Source organism: Acomys minous (genome assembly GCF_964271855.1).
Source record: "Acomys minous genome assembly, chromosome: 4".
Classification (NCBI taxonomy): domain Eukaryota; kingdom Metazoa; phylum Chordata; class Mammalia; order Rodentia; family Muridae; genus Acomys; species Acomys minous.
Genome location: NC_140486.1, coordinates 131548072 through 131566772, shown reverse-complemented (window position 1 = coordinate 131566772; position 18701 = coordinate 131548072). Strand labels below are relative to the sequence as shown.

The following is an 18701-nucleotide window of genomic DNA, read 5'->3' as shown; positions in this document are numbered from 1 at the left end:
TCTCAAAAAAGATGGATAAGTAAATAAATAAATTAATTAATTAATAAACGGGCAGCTGGCCGTGCCTGGTGATAGGCGTCTAGAATTCCAGCACTTGGGAGATGGAAGCAGAAAGAAATTCAAAGTAATCTTTTGCTACTGAACCCCACGATAGCCTGGGTTATGTAAGACCCTGTCTCATCAAAACAAAACAAAATAAAACAAAAAGGCTGAAAAATGTCACAAGCAGGGGTTCTAATGGCCTATGCATTAATGTTATTCTAATATTGCCTGTTAATAAGACTAATAAAACTATAAAGGTTCTAATTGCCCAACACACACACACACATACACACACACATACATATACACACACATACACACACACATACACACACACGTACACACACACACACACACACACACACACACACACACCAGGAGAGCTATTAGTGTTAATTACCAACCTGACATATTCTAGAATCAAGTGGGAGATGAGCCTACGTGTACGTGTGAGAGATTATCTTAACTACATTACTGAGGTGGGCAGGCCTGCCCACTGTGGGTGGCACCATCCCCTGGGCAGGGGATTCTGAGATGTGCAAAAGGAAAAGGCAAGCTGAGCATTGTTATCCATGGTTCTTTTCCTTGGGTTGGTGGGGCACAGCGTGACCGGCTGTTTGTGCTCCCACTGCTGGTGGTTTGTGAGCTGAAGCAAACCTGCCTTCTGGTAAGTCGCTTTTACCAGGGTTTGTTTGTTTGTTTGTTTGTTTTTTAATTACAATAACATAAAAGAAACTTAAGACGTCTGTGGACCTTGTGCTGGAGAGCTTTATGTCAACTTGACACAAGCTAAAGTCATCTGAGGTGAGGAGCCTCAATTAAAAAATGCTTCCATGGGGACTGGAGAGATGGCTCAGCGGTTAAGAGCACTGGCTGCTCTTCCAAAATGGACCCGGGTTCAACTCCCAGCACCCACATGGCGCCTCACAACTGTCTGTAACTCCAAGATCTAACACCCGCACACAGACATGCATGCAGGCAAAATATCAATGCACATAAAATGAAAATAAATAAAATCATTTTTTTAAATGCTTCCATAAGATGGGGCTGTACACAAGGGCATTTTCGTAATTAGTGCCTGATGGGGGAGGGCCCAGCACACTGTGGTTGGAGCCATCCATAGTCTGGTGGTCCTGGGCTCTATATGAAAGCAGGCTGAGCAAGCCATGGGGAGCAAGCCAGCAAGCAGCACCCTCCATGGCCTCTGCACCAGCTCCTGCCTCCAGGTTCCTGCCCTGCTGGAGCTCCTGTCCTGATGAACAATGATCCCAAATAAACCCTTTCCTCCCCAACTTGCTTTTGGTCCCAGTGTTTCATCACAATAGTAACCTGACTAATACAGACACTAAGACTAGTTAGAATCAGTGTTAACCCTTCGGGGTCAGGCACTTTTCGAGATAATTTTAGGGAACAGAGAACCAAGGAGAGAAAAAGAACACTGGCACGCTGCTACTGTGTGGAGGATGTGATGTGGGCTCAGTGGCTTTCGTGTGTGTGTGTGTGTGTTTGTGTGTGTGTGTGTGTGTGTGTGTGTGTGTGTGTGTGTGTGTGTGTGTGTGTGTGTGTCTACAAGTTTCTGGTCTTTCAGCTGGAATTGCCCAGCTCTTCCACAAGTTTGAGTCTGGGGTATGAAACAAGGTTACAACACAGTTGACCCGGTGGGGACCAAGGGGTGGTGGCCCATGCCTTTAATCCTAGCACTTGGGAGGCAGAGGCAGGCTGGTCTCTGCGAGTTCCAGACTAGCCTGGTCTACAAAGTGAGTCCAGGGCAGCCAAGGCTACACAGGGAGACCCTGTCTTGAAAAACCAAAAACAAAAAGAAAGTTGACCCGGTGGGAACCAGAAGAGCAAAGCCCAGCAGCGCGAACCACAGCCGCAGACGGGAGCGCGGCGCTACTTACTGTCCTCCGGGAGGTTGTTTTCTCTCTCCTCTCTCTCCATTTGCTGGCACCATCCTTCCATGCGGTCTCGCTCGGCCTGCAGAAGCTTCAGGAACCAGTGGCCATCCCGGTGGCACACGGACCTCTGAACGGCCTCCAGGGGGTCTTCTGTGATAGAGTCGATCCAGGGGTCCGGAGGTGGCAGGATCGAGGGGTCGAAATCCGCGTCGAAGTCGTCGTCGGCTGCGCAGGCGTGATAATGGTTTCCTGAACCCTGGATACTGACGGTAGAGGTGCTGGCATCCCGGGAGAATTGCCTGGCCATTGGGCCCGGACACGAATTGTCCTCTATAGACTCCAGAGAGTTTTCCAGATTATCGTGGAAGTCCAGGTCAGCCTGCACTGCGGTTGTCACGCTGTTGGACCGAGTAAATCTGCGGAAGCTTGGAAGAGAAGGGAAATGAGAGTTAGGTCCGGGATATTTATTGAAGTGTAACTATATCCTGTTTGTTTCGGTGGGTGTGACAAGGAGAGGTGTCCCATCCTCTCAGTCCTGGGTGTTTAGAGGAACAGTTGGGGGTGATCTTTTAGGTGAATACGCTGGCTGCAATGGATCTAAATCATTGTTAGATATGAAATAATAAAGTATACGTAAAGTAATTTTCTTTTTGTTTGTTTGTTTGTGTTTTGAGACAGGGTTTCTCTATGCTATCTTGGCTGTCCTGGACTCACTTTGTAGACCAGGCTGGCTTCGAACTCACAGAGATCCAGCTGCCTCTGCCTCCTGAGTGCTGGGATTAAAGGCGTGTGACACCACGCCTGGCTCTCGTAAAGTAATTTTATGGGAGGGATAAAGCATGGAGCTACAGAAGTCACTGTTGGTGCCCCGTGTCTGACTCCTTCCTCAGATCTCGGGAGAAGCAAAGCCTTTGGATTTAATGTTTCTGCGGTTTTCTTACAGCGGGAGAAGCATGCCACGGGGAGAAGCATGCCACGGGGAGAAGCATGCCACCTAGGCTTGGCCATGGCTGTTGTAATTCCTGCCCTTCCCCAGGGTCACCTCTTAGGGAGAGTTTCCTAAAATTCCCTAGGTTTCCCTTAAATTCTAAACCTTTTTGCTTGGGAAGCATTTGCCCGCCGGTCCTGTAGAGTCACATAACAATGTGGTGGTTCACAGTCTTCAGGATAAAGATCAAGAGATCTGGGGTTCTCCGTGACTGCCCTCCATGTGCCTTTCATCTGCTTTGCCAAAATTATTCTTCAAATAATTATTCTTCAAACAAGCAAGAGTCTGCTTGTTGACAGGTTCAGACCGGACCTCAGTGTCTCTGCCTCTCTGTCTCTCTTTGAGACAGGGTTTTTCTGTGTAGCCTTGGGCTATCCTAAAGCTGGCTTCACAGACTAGGCTGGCCTTGAACTCTCACCAAGATCCGCCTGCCTCCGCCTCTGCAGGGTACTGATGGTGCCTGTGTCTCGCTCACCCCTGCAGCCAAGGTGAGGGTGTGTAGATTGTCAGGAGGGTTGTGATGGGTTTAAGACCAGCTTCTCTATACCGCATCAGCACCTTTTGCTCTGTAGTATATGCATGTGTGTTTACATGTGTGATATATGTGCATATATGTGGGGGCCCACACCCATGTATACACCCAAGCATCTATAGCAGCAATGCTCAACCTTTGTAGGGATGGTGGGGGAGGGGGTGGTATGGAACAGCCCTTTTCACAGGGGTCACATATCAGATTTTTTTGGGGAGGGGGGTTTCGAGATAAGATTTCTCTGTGTAACCCTGACTGTCCTGGACTCCCTTTGCAGACCAGGTTGGCCTCGAACTCACAGCGATCTGCCCCCTGCCTCTGCCTCCCGAGTGCTGGGATTACAGCCTGCGCCACCAGGCCCGGCTGCATATCTGATATTTACATTATGATTCATGACAGCACAAAATTACAGCAAAGAAGAAGCAATGACAATCATTTTATGGTTGCGGTGGGGGCAGGGTCACCACATGAGGAGCTGTACTAAAGGGTCACAGCGCTGGGAAGGTTGAGAGCCGCTGGCCTAGAGGAAGACACCGTGTGTCCTGCACTATCGCCCTCCACCTCACTCCCCTCAAATGGTCTCTCACAGGACCTGGAGCTCAGCGGGTGGCCACGAGGACCCAGCCTGTCCTCTGAGTTGCTGACGTTATAGCAGGCACATGGATGGTGGGGATTTGAATGCAGGTCCTCCTGTATAAGCAGCAAACATGGTTTTAAAGATTTATTTATCTTTATTTTATGTGTTTGTTTTGCCTGTATGTTGTATGTATGTGAACTGCGTGCATGCCTGGTGCCCTTAGAGGCCAAGAGAGAGTGTTGGATCCCCTGGAACAACTGTTATAGATGATTGTGAATCAAACTTGAGTCCTCTGCAAGGGCAGCCAGTGTTCTTTTTGGGGGGTTGAGGTTGAGACAGGGTTTCTCTGTGTAGCCTTGGCTGTCCTAGACTTTGTAGACCAGGCAGGCCTTGAGCCTACAGAGATCCACCTGCCTCTGCCTCCCAAGTGCTGTGATTAAAAGTGTGTGCCACCACCGTCCGGCTCGAGGCCAGTGTTCTGACCACTGACCCATCTCTCCAGCACTTTGGCCTTTTAAATTTTTTATTTTTATTTTTGCATTTTTTACTGAAGCCACCATAACGAGCACGATGTGGGGCATTTCCTTAGGTAGCTCATGACTACGCCATTTTGGGAGTCTCTCTGCCAGATGATTTCCAACTACTGTCTCATATTCAACGGTGCCAACCTTAAAGGATGGTGCATTAAGCAAAGTCTATGCAGCATTAAACACCTCAGGCTTTCACTTGATTCTCTTGGAGAACCCTGTGGAAGGCAACAAAAACTAGTGCTTTTAGTCTACCAAAACAAGAAAGGTCCGAGTAACATGGGGAAACAGGCATGTGAACCAGTCAAATCACGCAGTCAAAGGAAAAAGAACCATTATCTAAATAAATAAATAAAAATAAAATCCACATTTCCCTCCAGAGAATTATGTCAAGGAAAGGTGTCTGGAGGACTGGTCTGTGTTGGTATTAAGAGTAAAGACAGGGCCAGGCACCAGCTATGGTGGCGCATCTCTCTAATCTGGGAGGCAGAGGCCTCTATGAGTTTGAGGCCAGCCCTAGGACAGGCAAGGGTGCACAGAGAAACCTGTCTCTAAAAACAAAACAAAACAAAACAAAACAAACTGAAAAGAGTAAAGACAGTCATGCACAGCAAGATCCAGGCCTCTCAGCTAGCCCATCTTACCACCTACTCTCTTAAAAACTCACATCTACCCCAGTGCTTGGCGGGCAGAGGCAGGTGGGTCTTTGTGAGTTCAAGGCCAGCTGGTTTACGCAGAGAGTTCCAGAACTGTCTGAGCTTTCTCTACCCCCGCCCCCAAAATAAAAGAAATCAAATCTGTTGACATGATCAATTTGGGTTATGTCTGTATATTATTAACACTCCAAGGAGCCAAAGCATGTATGTGTGTGTGTGTGTGTGTGTGTGTGGTATGTATGTATGTATGTGTGTGAGGTTGTGTAATCTGTATGTGTGTGTGTCTGTATGGGTTGTGTGTAGTGTGTATATGTGTATGAGGTTGTGGGTGGTGTGTGTGTGTGTGTATCAGGTTGTGTGTAGTATGTGTGTGTGTATGAGGTTGTGTGTGGTGTGTATGTGTGTGTGAGGTTGTGTGATGTGTGTGTGTGTATGAGGTTGTGTTTGGTGTGCAAGTTTGAAAGCCATGTTAAAAAGTCTCTGTTTTTACAAGGAAGGGCAGAAGAATTATTAGGGTAAAATGTTTCTCTCATTTTTTGGCTGTTTCTGTATTTCTTCCACTTTGTCCCTAAATACTAAATGTTACTTCCTGGTGAGTTTTCTCTTCAGCTGCCCGTGTGTGACTCAATGGAGTTCAGGCTGTCCCACTAACACAAAAATCTCAACCTCAGAAATCTTTAGTCTTCTCTTCCCATGATCTCTGCTTGCCAGGAGATCAAATTTCCAAATTCACTAGTCCCATTTGTGCTCCAGAACTGCATACTCGCCAGGAAGGAACCTGGGGCACAGAGGAAACTGTGGCCTGCTCTCCTGTTCTCAGGCACACAGAGCTGTCCTGTCAGCGTTCCTGAGGGCCGTCTCCTGGCCGTGGATCGGGGAATGCATCCACCTTCTTAAGAAAAAGTACTTGGCAGTAGATTAATAGAAGTTTGCAGTGCAGTTTAGCCATCCAGAAAGAAAGAAAAGTTAAGCAAAATGAAAATGGTTTGGGATTAAAGGCGGTGCCTTTGAACTCCTGCACCCTGCACAAGCTGTACCTCCCACCCCGTAAGTCCCATAAGCAAATGCTTTCTGCTTTCTTCCACTCGGAGCTTTCAAAGAATGCTCTGCAACACACACACACACACACACACACACACACACACACACACACATACACACACACACATGCATCTCCTCATCTTTCAAGTGCAGAAGCACTTGTGGGCAAAGGGCTTGATCAAGTTGTGATTGTTTTAAATTGTCCCATAGAAACACAGGAAAGGGTCACTAAGATTAATCCCCATGAAAGGGTAACCCTAACAGCTGAGCCTGATCACACTGCCCCCAAACCCACACTTCCCAGTCTTAAAAGCCCTTCCTTCCTGCATGCCCTGCAGGCGCAGTGTGTAATGATTTCACTTCTGAGCACGTCCAGCCAGTATGCAGGCCTAGGATGCAGAAAGCCAGTGATGAGAGACTGGATGAACAGAGGACAATGGCCTGTGTGTTCTGAAGACTGAGCGACAGAAGTCACTGACTAGCAGTCTGGGCTGGGGGCCCTTGTGCCTGCTAAACAAGTGGGGGTTTCTGATTAAAGGGCTTTTCAAAAAATATTTTTATTTAATTTTAACTTACATGTGTTGGTATGAGGGTATGAGATCTTGGAGTTAAGACAGTTGTGAGCTGCCATGTGGGTGCTAGGAATTGAACCCGGGTCCTTCAAAGAGCAGGCAGTGCTCTTAACCACTGAGCTATCTCTCCAGCCCCCTATTAAAGGACTTTTTATACCTGTTGCCACAATGTTTCTGTACGGAACAGGTTGCCAATGTGGGGAGTGGGGGGTAGGGGGGGAGAGAGAGAGAGAGAGAGAGAGAGAGAGAGAGAGAGAGAGAGAGAGAGAGAGAGAGAGAGAGAAAGCTAAGCTGAGCGTTGCCATCTTTAGTGTCTGTCTGTCTAAGAGCTGGAGTTTGAACCCAGGGCTGTGCTCCTGCCGGACAAGCTCTCACTAACAGAGCTACTTGCGTCCTGACACATCTGAGTCTATGGTCTAGACCTGCCCAGCATTCAGAAGTGACACTCAAGTCATGTGGACATCTTGAGGGGGACTGATGCCGTCATGCCCCTGGGCACAGCCCCCAGCCTCTGGTCACCACCTTTGTCCCTCTGTTTACATAAACCAGGTGTCTTTCAGAACTAAATCTGGCCACGCAGTTGGAAATGCAACTCTTAGGCAGTTCTTTCTTCTTAGGAACCTCCAGCCTTTCTCACGAAAGCTCCTATCAGGGTGTGTGTGGCTCTGCAATGTACTTCTCAGGGCCACGGCCATTTTGATAATTTGTGAGCCGGCACCATTTCTGATAAAGACCCAACATAATTCATTATACAAAGTAAAAGACAAAAGAAGGGGGCCGGGAGGCTGAGGTCGAGAGTCCTATAAGAATGTTGTCTTTCTAGTCAGAGCTACTTCCGAGGAAAGCTCAGCAGAGCCCAGCTGTGACGTATCCCTCACTCAGAGCACCCCCTCCCTGTGCCCCCCATGCCCTGGCAGCCCTGTGAAGGACACGTATCCCTCACTCAGAGCACCCCCTCCCTGGGCGCCCCATGCCCTGGCAGCCCTGTGAAGGACACATTACTGGTTGTTCTGAATTCCACAGTCCTAACTCTTTTGCCCGGAGATCTCTTCAAAGCAAAGAAAAAGGGTCATGAAGACTCACTTCATACTGAATATGGGTGATTTATTGGCAGCCAAAGGCACAGGAAGGGAAGTAAGGGCAGGGGGCAGGGTAACACCCAGCATCTTTTGAGAGGACCCACGTGTGGCTGGTCATCTTTTGGGATGAGCTGGGAAGCTGCTAATAGCCCTGATGGCTGTCACTATGGGAAGTCTGGTTCTATCTTTCGAAAATTCCAGAAGAAACTGCTTTGCTTTAGTGAGGCCAGCCCTTGTCCTTTGACCCAAGGTAGTTAACACAGCAATGAGATGTCTCCCTAACAATTTTTTAAAGTTCATTTTGATTTTATGTCTATGGGTGTTTTGCTTGTGTGTGATGTGCCCAGATTTGCTTGTGTGTGTAAGGTGCCCAGAAGAGGGAGTCAGACCCTCCGCGTTACAGAGAGCAGCTGGGAAACCAACTTAGTTCCTCTACAAGAATGCTGCCCAGAGGCAGGAGCCAGCCTGGCCTACAAAGTGAGCCCAGGACAGTCAAGGCTACAGAGAGACCCTGTCTCGGGAGTGGGTGGGTCAGTGAGACCATCAAGTGCTCTTGGCTGCTGAGCTCTTACTTCAGCCCCAGTGATGTGGTCAAACACAGCTTTGGTGATGTTAAAGTCATAGCTGGTCTCTTTTCTTTCTGTTAACTAAATGATCTTAAAAAAAAAAAGCAAAATGGAAGAAAGAAAGAGAAGGAAGGTAGAAGGGAAGGAAGAAAGGAAGAGAGGAGAAAAGGAAAGAGGGGCTTTTGAAACTTGAGGCCTGCAGATGGTCACGCCTAAAACTCAGGTGCCTGTTAGGGACTGTGTGAGTAGCTTACATCATTGTTAAGCATGGAGAGAGACCGAGAAGGGTGGGTCACGGGCTGTGTTGCTGTTCCAGGAGACAGTGAGGGGTTGACAGGTCTGAAATTTCTTCATGGACAAAACAAGGATGCAGTCTTAGGCTTAAAGTGGCTGTTCCTCAGACCCTTCACTTTTTTTTACTTTTTGTTTTAATGTCTCGTTGAGATGAAATCGCTGAAAGCTCAAATATTTACCCACTGAAGTCACCAGCGATCAAAGGAGGGATGTTTTATGGTGGCGGCCATTGTGGTAAAGGGAACCGTGCGGGTTCTCTGCGTCTTGTTCTGCCCAGTTATGAGGCGAATCTGAGCTCTTTCTTTTGTTTTGAAAAATAGGGTTTGGGGGGCTGGCACGCTACTGGCTCACGCGAAACCTGATGACCAACGCTGAATGGCTGGTTCCCACACAGTGGAGAGAGCCAACCGATTCCTGTAAGCCACACACCCGCCCATTAAGCAAACAAACATACAGGGTCACCTGTAGCCCAGGCTGGCCTTAGACTTGCTATGCAGCCCAGGATGGCCCTGAACTCCTGACCCCTGATGGAAACGGAGGCAATTTTCACAGAAAACCAAAGATACAGGAATTCTGTTCACTGAAGCTTTTGTTTCTGGAGATGACTCTTCGGGAGTGGCTCTCATCAGCGGTGGGCAGCGCGTCCTCCTAGGCCCGTGACTAAGTCTTTGTTTGCAGATCCGGCAGAACAGCAGCAGTCTTGTGCAAGCAGATGTAATGGGGCAGCGGAGGCTGGTGTCAAACTCATCATCCCCCTGTGTGAGAGGGCAACTACCATATCTAGTTCTCAGGAGTGTCTTTCTTGTTTGTAGTCAGTATGCTCTTTATGCCCACATTTAGGCACTGTGTGAAAGGCGTGGTAGGAGAAGGGGCTCCATTTTTTTTTTTTTTTTGCAAGTCAAAGTATCTTTGTACCAATTCTTTCCCCACCAACATACAGGCAAAGATCCCAGCTTTCCCTTCAAGAGGGTGCTCACATTTCCAAATTCACAGAGCGTTCTCTGCAAAACAAGAGTCATGGTCTCAGTAGGAAATGTGCTGGATGCCTGGTCCCTGGCTGGAGGAACTTCTCTGGGAAGTGATGGACACTCTAGGAAGTGCAGCCTTGCCTGAGGAGCTTGGTCACTAGGGGCGTGGTAAAATATATTCCCTCATTCCTCTGACTCTCTCTTGTCTGACACAAGTTGAAGAAGGTCATCACATGTTCCCAGGACAGTGCTACCCTGCCTAAGGACATGGGACCAAGCGACCATGAACTGATTCTCCTGAAACCGTAAGACAAAAGCATCTTTGCTACCGGAAGCTGTTCTCTGAGATATTTTGACCAAAGCAACACAAATAACCAAGCAGGCAAAAGCAATGCAGAAAACTGGTTCCAGAAGTGGGGTCACTGCTGAGACTAAAATCTGACCGTGTAGTTTTTAAGCCTTTGAAACTAGTTTCCAGGAGGAATTTGGCAAACAGAGAATCCTCACAGACACAGAAGACCAGAGTGTTGGCACAAACGTGGACAGTTAACATTATTTTGTGATGGTTCAGATGGAAACAAAGATTCCGTTGGCAAACTTTTCGTGCTATACTCTGGCAAAGAGCTTGTCCATATTTTGTCCTTGTCGTGTTATACTCTGGCAAAGAACTTGTCTATATTTTGTCCTTATCCTAAGCCTTTGTGGAGGCTCCAGAGACCAATGGCTCATGCTTTGATCCCAGTACTTAAGAGGTAGGAAGGGTGTTACCAGTTCAAGGCCACTCACAAGTCACAAGTTCAGGACCAGAGAGTAAGAAGATCCTGTAGAAAGAAAACTAAAAATCTATGGTTTCTGAGGAGTCTACTGTCAATACAAAGAAGCTACCTGTTTTTGCATTGGGACAATAAGAAAGATGCCTTGGAGGGACAATTCAGGAATTGGTCAGACTTTTAAATGTGAAAAATAAGATGCCAGGAAAGAGAGAGAGAGAGAGAGAGAGAGAGAGAGAGAGAGAGAGAGAGAGAAAGAAAGAGAGGAAGTGAGAAACAAGAGAGATGAGGAGGTAAGAAAGAGGGAAGAGGGAAGAGAGAGGGACAAGATGGGGTTGTCCTTTTATATACGGGGCAGGGCCACGCCCAGTGGCAGGTAGGTGATGATGTCATAGGTTGCTAGGCAGACTGGGTCAGTATGCTAACACAGACCTCACCCATGGCAAATCCAAGAGTAGAAAAAAAAAAGTATTCATTTGTGAAGTTTTTCCCTTGAGAAGAGGGTGCGTCCACTATAGCTTGTTTGCACAGGGCTGCCAGAGATGTGATTTATTAAGGAGCTATTTCACTGTGCACAGCCACCCAGGCACTCCAAGCCTAGTGTAGCCATGATCACAGAGAGAGGCCATGTGGCCTGTGAGTGACCTGGCCACAGAGGTGAGGCTGCTCAAGCCTATTGGGGCTCCATCTTGTCCGCATGTTTCAGACATGGAGCTACAGGGTTCAGTGTTTGCCCTGCTGGGTTTTTGCTTTGATTTCAACTCTTTTCTGTGCTTTTCCTTAGGACGTTACATGTTGGAGGCATGTAACCTGCCTTTTAAATTGTACAGGTTTTACTCATGTGTCACAGTACACACACACACACACACACACACACACACACACACACACACACACAGTGGTACCCACTGGAAATCCTAACATTCAAGAGACTGAGGCAAAAGGATTGCTGTAATTTCAAGACTAACATGTCTATAAAGCAAACTAGCCAGGCTTACATAATGAGATTCTATCTCAAAATAATGGTAATAAAATAAATAAGTAAGAGGCTGGAGAGATGGCTCAGAGGTTAAGATCACTGTCTATTCTTCCAAAGGTCCTGAGTTCAATTCCCAGCACTACATGGTGGCTCACAACCATCTACAATGAGTTCTGGTGCCCTCTTCTGACCTGCAGGCACATATGGGGGCAGAAGACTATATAAATAATAAACAAATCTTTAAAAAATAAATACATAAGTAAAATATGTACTGTTGACATCAATCAAAATGTAATGAAGCATATAAAATTTATAGAAACTCCTGCAGAAAGCTGAAAAGGAAAAACTACTTCCTAACTCAGTGTAAGCTTTATTCTGACACTGAAGACACAAAGACCTTGCAAAACAAAATAACAAACACCCTCAGAACATAGATATGGAAGTCCAACTAAATACCCCTCAGTCAATCAAATCCAATACTATGTGGAAAAGATACAAGATTAGCAAGCTGGACTACAAGGTCGAGTTAACATTAAAAAAAAAAAAAATCAGATGGTGGTGGCGGTGGCGGCGGTGGCGGCGGCGGCGGTGGCGGTGGCGCACGCCTTTAATGCCAGCCCTCAGGAGGCAGAAGCAGGAGGAGATCTGTGAGTTCAAGGCCAGCCTGGTCTACATAATGAAACCCTCTTGTTGTGTGGTGTGTGTCGTTCCCCCCTCTCCAAACAAACACCAAATGTATTTATTTAATTTAAAAATACGTATTTTTTTAATTTTATGTGTATATGTGAGTACTTGCATGTTTACGCCTGGTGCCCTCAGAGACTGGAAGAGGGTGTCTTGTCCCCTGGATCTGGAGTCCCAGGGGAAGCTGCCGTGTGGGTCCTGGGATGCTCTGCCTGAACAGCAAGTGCTCTTTACCACTGAGCGATCTCTCTGCCTTCTTCCAGCAAGTAAATAAATAAATCAGTGAATGCCAGCCGACTGCGACAGCCTCATGAAAAAGAATAATTTTGCATCTTTACCTCAACTTACATAAGAAAAATATTAGCTCAAAATGAATAAAGACTGGATTATGGTCTAAGGCTATGATAGTCTTGGAAGGGTATACTCGGCAAATATTGACCTTGGGTTTGGTAATCATTTCTTTTTAAAAAAATTTAATTAGCCAGGCAGTAGTGGTACACTTCTCTAATCCCAGTGCCTGGAAAGCAAAGGCCAGTGGATCTCTGCGAGTTTGAGGCCAGCCTGGTCAACAGAGCAAGTTCCAGGATAATCAAAGCTGCACAGAGAAACCTTGGCTTGAAAAAAAAAATTAGTTAATTTAGTTTTATGTGTATGTGTGTTCTGTCTGCATGTATGTCTGTGCACCACATTTATGCCTGGTGCCCAGGGAGGCCAGTAAGGGGCGCTGGATCCCCGAGACAGGCACTATAAGTGGTTGTGAGCTGCTGTGTGGGTGCTAGGAATTGAACCTTGGCTCTCTAAAGAATGGCCAGTGCTCTTATCCTCTGAGCGATCTCTCCAGCTTAAGTGAGATACTAAAAAATATAAGCAACAAACAAAGAGATAGGCTCTTTGTTTTCAAAATTAAAAACTCTATTGCCCCAAAAAACCTTATACAGAGAGTGGATAGCCAGCTCACAGAATGGGGGAAATGGTACATTTTAAATCTGATGATAAAGACCTGTTGTGCAGAATATGCGAAGAATTCTTAAAATACTGAATCACAAAAGAACAAACAACTCAAATTCATATAAAAGGACAAATGACTTGAATAGATACTCTCCAAAGAGATATACAATAGACACATGAAAAAAATAGCTCATTATACATTACAGAAATTCAAATTAAAGCTCTAATGAGATAACACAGCATAGTCACCAAGATGACAAGGAGGAAGAGGAGGGAGAGGAAGAAAAGGAGGAAGAGGAGGCAGAAGTAACTAGAGTTAGTGCTTCCTCAATTAAACACATAGAACTTCCTTTTTCCTTTTTTTGAGACAGGGTCTTTAACCCCTGCCCGTCTTTGAACTACTAGGTAGTCTGTACAGACTTGCCTCAAACTCAGAGACCCTCTTACCTCTGTGTCTGGAGTGCTGGGATCCAAGGCGTGTGCCGCTAAAGTCACTGCTTTAAATTTTTTAAGCATTTGTTCTACATGAGTATATGGACATATGTGCGTGGGTGTGCATATGCCCAGCTTGTGTGTGGAGGTCAGAGGTCAGAGGTCGACAGTTGATGGACCTTGGTTCTCTCTTTCGCCCATGTAGGTCCCAGGGATAAAGCTCCTCAGGCTTGGCAGCTGGTTCTGAGCTATCTGGCACTGAGGTTTTGTTTTGTTGGGGTTTTTTGTTTGTTTGTTTGTTTGTTTGTTTCTCTTTTTTTGGTTTTTTGAGACAGGGTTTCTCTGTGTAGCCTTGGCTGTCCTGGACTCACTTTTGTAGACCAGGCTGGCTTCAAACTCACAGCGATTCGCCTGCCTCCCAAAGTGATGGGATCACAGGCCTACCCCAGCACCTCTGGCTTCCTGGCATTATTTTTTTAATAATAAAGAGAAAACTTATGTTGTGATGTTCTTTTTAAAATTTTTACTATTTTAGCCAGACAGTGGTGGTGCATGCCTGTAACCCTAGCACTTGGGAGGCAGAGGCAGGTGGATCACTGAGAGTTAGAGGCCAGCCTGGTCTACAAAGCGAGTCCAGGACAGCCAAGGCTACACAGAGAAACCCTGTCTCAAAAAACAAAAACAAAAACAACAACAAACAAACAAAAAGAAAAGAAAAGAAAAAAGAACAAAATTTTTTTTTTTAGTATTTTATGTGTATGGGTGCTTTGCCTGCACTTATGTCTGTGTGCTACATGTGTGCCTGATCACTTCAGAGACCGGAAGATGGTGTCAGATCCCTGGACTTCAGTTAGAGCACTTGTGAGTTGCCGTGTGGGTGCTGGGAATCTAACCCTTGTTAGCCACTAGAACAGCGCTGTTCTTACCTGCTGAGCCATCTCTCCAGTGCCTCCCCTTTCTTAGCATTAACTGAATTATTCAAAAGTCCACACTCCTTATTTTAAAAGTCAATGTGCAGAGAAGAGAGATACAGGCACACAGACACAGGCGGCTTTTGTTTTTCCAATTACTCTGAAGCCCACCAGTTATAAACTTACAGTGTCACTATATCTTTGCCTCTGGGTAAATTTGCATAGTCCTTTTATCACAAAGGCAGTAATCATCTCCCTTTTTGTGTGTCCACTGCTGGGGTCAGAATCACCAGTGGGCTCATGTGACAAAGGGCAGTTTAAAGTCATGGGGCTAACACGGTCGTTACTTAGGGAAAGCGGAGCCCCCTGGGAGCCTTGGGCTTTCTCGCCTTAGTCAACAGAAAGGGATTACTTTCCTAGAGTTGTTAATTATCAGTTTGAAAGCCTGGAAGGCTTCATGGGGATTCCTGAGAGCAGCCAGAAGGACAAGAGAGGAGGACAGGTGTCGGAGGGCTTGCGCCCAGGGCTGCAGAGGAGGCTGTGGGTGTCTGCAAATATGTACCTGTGGATCCTGTAGGGTCAGTGCTACCAGCGGGCCTGCGGCGAGGAGCAGGAACTGGGGACAATAGCTGGTGTTTGACAAAGGTGATGAGTTAAGCTCCAGAGAACGGGCCTCCTTGCAAACACTGCATTTAAACAATGAGCTGTGTGTGGACAGCATTCCTCTGTGCATGGCCCCTACTGTGAGGCTGCCCAGGAGAGGGGACACAGCACATCTGCCACCTGTGATGGTCCTGAGCATGTCCTAGCTGCTCCACCACGTCCAGGCCTCTTCCGGAAGCAGACAGCTGCCTAGCACATCTCGCTTCTGTTTTTTCCTTTACAAATACCTTATGAACGGCTTTACTTTAATTCAGAACTCTGAAGTCTCCTGCTTGGTGAACAGTCAGGCAGGTGGAATTTTCCTTAGGTTGGTTGTCTAACTAAGCTGCGACCGTGCAAAAGGCTAGGAGCCCCCCGGCCTCCTAAGTATTCTTTTCTTCTGTTTTCTTTCTTTTCTCAATTTTTGTGAAGTTGCCGCTTCTTATTTGTGTCAGTGTGTTAGGGGGAAGGAAGGCTGGCTTGCTATCTGGTATTCAGTGTGAAAACAGCTGGTTCCTCATTAACACTAAGATAATTGGGGGTGGGGGGATGTCCCCAGTCATCATGAAGGAATCTCAGCTGCCCAGTGTCGCTTTGTATCTAACAGAATCATAAAAAGGAATTATGGGAGAGAGAAGATGAAAGCAACCCCTTCAGAGACAGGGATAGACATTTATGTAAATGCTTGTTTACTTCACAGAAAAGGCCAACTACAAAGCGACCTGCGGAGGAATATTCCTGAAGGCCAGAGCACTAAAATTACCATCAGCCCTTCTAGGGGATTAATTAACTTGTTTACCCATTTAGTGGTTTGGGATTTTTTTTTAAGGCTGGGTTTCTCTGCACAGCCCTGGCTGTCCTGGACCATCCTGACCTCAAACTCATAGAGATCCACCTGCCTCTGGCCCTGAATGCTGGGATGAAAGGTGTGTGTCACCACCACCCAGTTAATAATGCTTTTAAAAAATTGTTTTTATTGCATTTGTTTAGTGCAGGTACCTGTATGCGTGCCCCGTGTGTCGGTTAGAGAACAGCGTTTGGAGTTAGCTACCTCTCTGCCTCACGCACACAGGCTAGGTGCCCAGTGAGGCCCTTTATGCACTGACTTGTCTCACCAGCCCCGCTTGCCGTCAACTTTAGTCTTCATAGCACTTAAGACACTAGCAAAAGAGCTGAGTGGTGGTGGCGCACGCCTTTAATCCCAGCACACAGGAGGCAGAGGCAGACAGATGGCTGTGAGTTCAAGGCCAGCCTGGTCTCCAAAGCGAGTCCAGGACAGTCAAGACTACTACACAGAGAAACCCAGTCTCGGAAAAACAAACAGGTACTAGCAAAGGTGAGGAGAGCGTCCTTCATGCCAGGCGCTGCTCTGAACGCTTTCCGTGTTACAGGACACACCCCAGTGTTGATATTATCCATCTTCTCTTCCACAATTAAATAAATGTATGCTTTTGGCAACAGTTTGGAGTTCACAGCAAAGTTCTATAAGCTGTAGATTTCCCATGAAGCCCTTCTTCATTCAGACACACCGCACCCCTATTAAAATCCTCCGCTAGGATACTATTTGTGGTGCACACCAAAGGATGATGGTGTGCATTAGGCCCAGCTTGCTTCGTTTCCCACCTTGGGTGATTTGCTTAGGAATGGGCCCCCCCCGACTCCTGTGTTTGAATGCTGGGCTCAGGTAGGAGGCGCCACCTTGTTAGCTGTCAGTGCATAGTAGACACCCAGTGTCTTCTGCGGCCTAAAGATCAAGATGTAGCACTCTCAGCTCCTTCCCCAGCACCACGTCTGCCTGCACGCCGCCATGCTTCCCGCCACGACGACAGTGGACTGAACCTCTGAACTGGGAGCCAGCCCCATTAAACCTTTCCCTTTGTAAGAGCTGCTGTGGTCATGGTGTCTCTTCACAGCAATGAAACTAAGACAGCATCTGTGTAGTAAGAACTCACATCCCAAATCCTGGGATCACAGGTTTGTGTGACCATGCCCCGCCGGAGTTCAGTCTTGGTTTCCGTTGTACATTCTACTGTTAGTTTGTTTTTAGTTTTCCTAAACAGGGGTTCTCTGTGTAGTCCTGAGCATCCTGGAACTCTCTAGGTGGACCAGGCTGGCCTCACAGAGATCTACCTGCCTCTGCCTCCCCAGGTCTGGGATCAAAGGTGTGTGCCACCACTGCCTGCATCTACTGGTTTTGATAAATGTATTCTGTTAAGTATGTACTGCCGTAGTTTCGTACGGAGAAGTTGATGGCCTCCAAATTTCTCTGTGTTGCCCCTGGCCATACCTTTTATCCCAAAACCCTTGGCAATTAGTAATCATTTCTGTTTCCAGCTTGGCTTCATCTTTAATGCCAGCTAAATGCAATCTTATGGTAAGTAGTCTGTTTAGATTGACTTGTTCTGTTACAGCAGTTTCCTCATTTTGTTCTGCATGATAGCTTTTTTGTTTTGTTTTGTTTTGTTGAGCTTTTGTTTGTTTGTTTGTTTTCGGTTTTTGGTTTTTTCTTCAAGACAGGATTTCTCTGTGTAGCCTTGGCTGTCCTGGACTCACTTTGTAGACCAGGCTGACCTCGAACTCAGAGATCTGCCTGCCTCTGCCGCTGCCTCTCCAAGTGCTGGAACTACAGGCCTGCGCCACTGTACTGGCTGGTTTTGTTTTTTTAAAAGAATTTTATTATTTGTTTGTTTTTCATTGTGTGTGTGTTATTTACTCTGTATTATAGTTATTGATTATAGGGAGAGGTATGTGTCACGGTGTTGTGAGAGTTTTTAAGATTATAGATACCTACATGTGTGTATATGTGTGCACATACATGCACAGCAATGCACATGTGGAGGTCAGGGGCTGACTTTGGAGGCTGGTTCTCTCCTTCCACTACCCGGGTCCAGGGGTTGCCAGGCTTGGTGGCCACAGCATCTTTTCCTGATGAGCCCCTCTCAGGCTCCCGTTTTCTTTTATCATGACTAGGTAGTGTTCTTTCAGAATAAACAGGTGTGAGAATTTTGGCACTTGGTACGCATACCAGTGTGATCATGTGATTGCTTTTCCTAGGCATGTTCATGTGCCAATTGTTTTACAAATGTTGAACCAGACTTGCATCCCTCTGGTAAATCAGGACTGATCCTGGTGTAAAATTAATTTACACATTGTTTGATTCAATTTCCTAATATTTTGTTGAAGACTCTCTCTCTTTCTCTGTCTGTCTGTCTCTCTCTCTCTGTCTCTCTCCCGTTTTCTTTTCTCTTTTCTCTCTCTCGTTTTCAAGACAGGGTCTCTCTGTGTAGCCTCTCCTGTCCTGGACTTGCTTTGTAGACCAGGCTGGCCTCAAACTCACAGCAATCCTCCTGCCTCTGCCTCCCAAGTGCTGGGATTAAAGGTGTGTGCCACCACAGCCGGGCTAAGATTCTCTTATCTGTGGTCATGAGAAACATTTAGGGTTTTTTTATGTTTTGGATTTGGATAGTAGGGTCTTGCTGATCTCTCGGACTAAGTTTGGAAGCAGATTCACGATTCTTCTACAGTGTGGAAAAGATGGGAGAGAATTTGTATAACTCATACAGCATGGGAGCTGCAAACTGAACCCCTAACTCCTCTG

The 18701-nt window shown here is 46.6% G+C and overlaps 1 protein-coding gene across 16 annotated transcripts in view; it reads right to left on the bottom strand.

Moving 5' to 3' along the window:
- The window catches only part of DLGAP1 (DLG associated protein 1), a gene marked incomplete at its 5' end in the record, with an annotated part of 765236 nt that overhangs the window by 27564 nt on the left and 718971 nt on the right, over positions 1 to 18701 (bottom strand). For all 16 annotated transcript variants that reach the window (XM_084779899.1, XM_084779898.1, XM_084779889.1 and 13 more), the window contains one exon: positions 1944 to 2365. In XM_084779899.1, coding sequence (XP_084636025.1) covers positions 1944 to 2365 — 422 coding nt within the window. The remainder of the gene's footprint in view (positions 1 to 1943; positions 2366 to 18701) is intronic.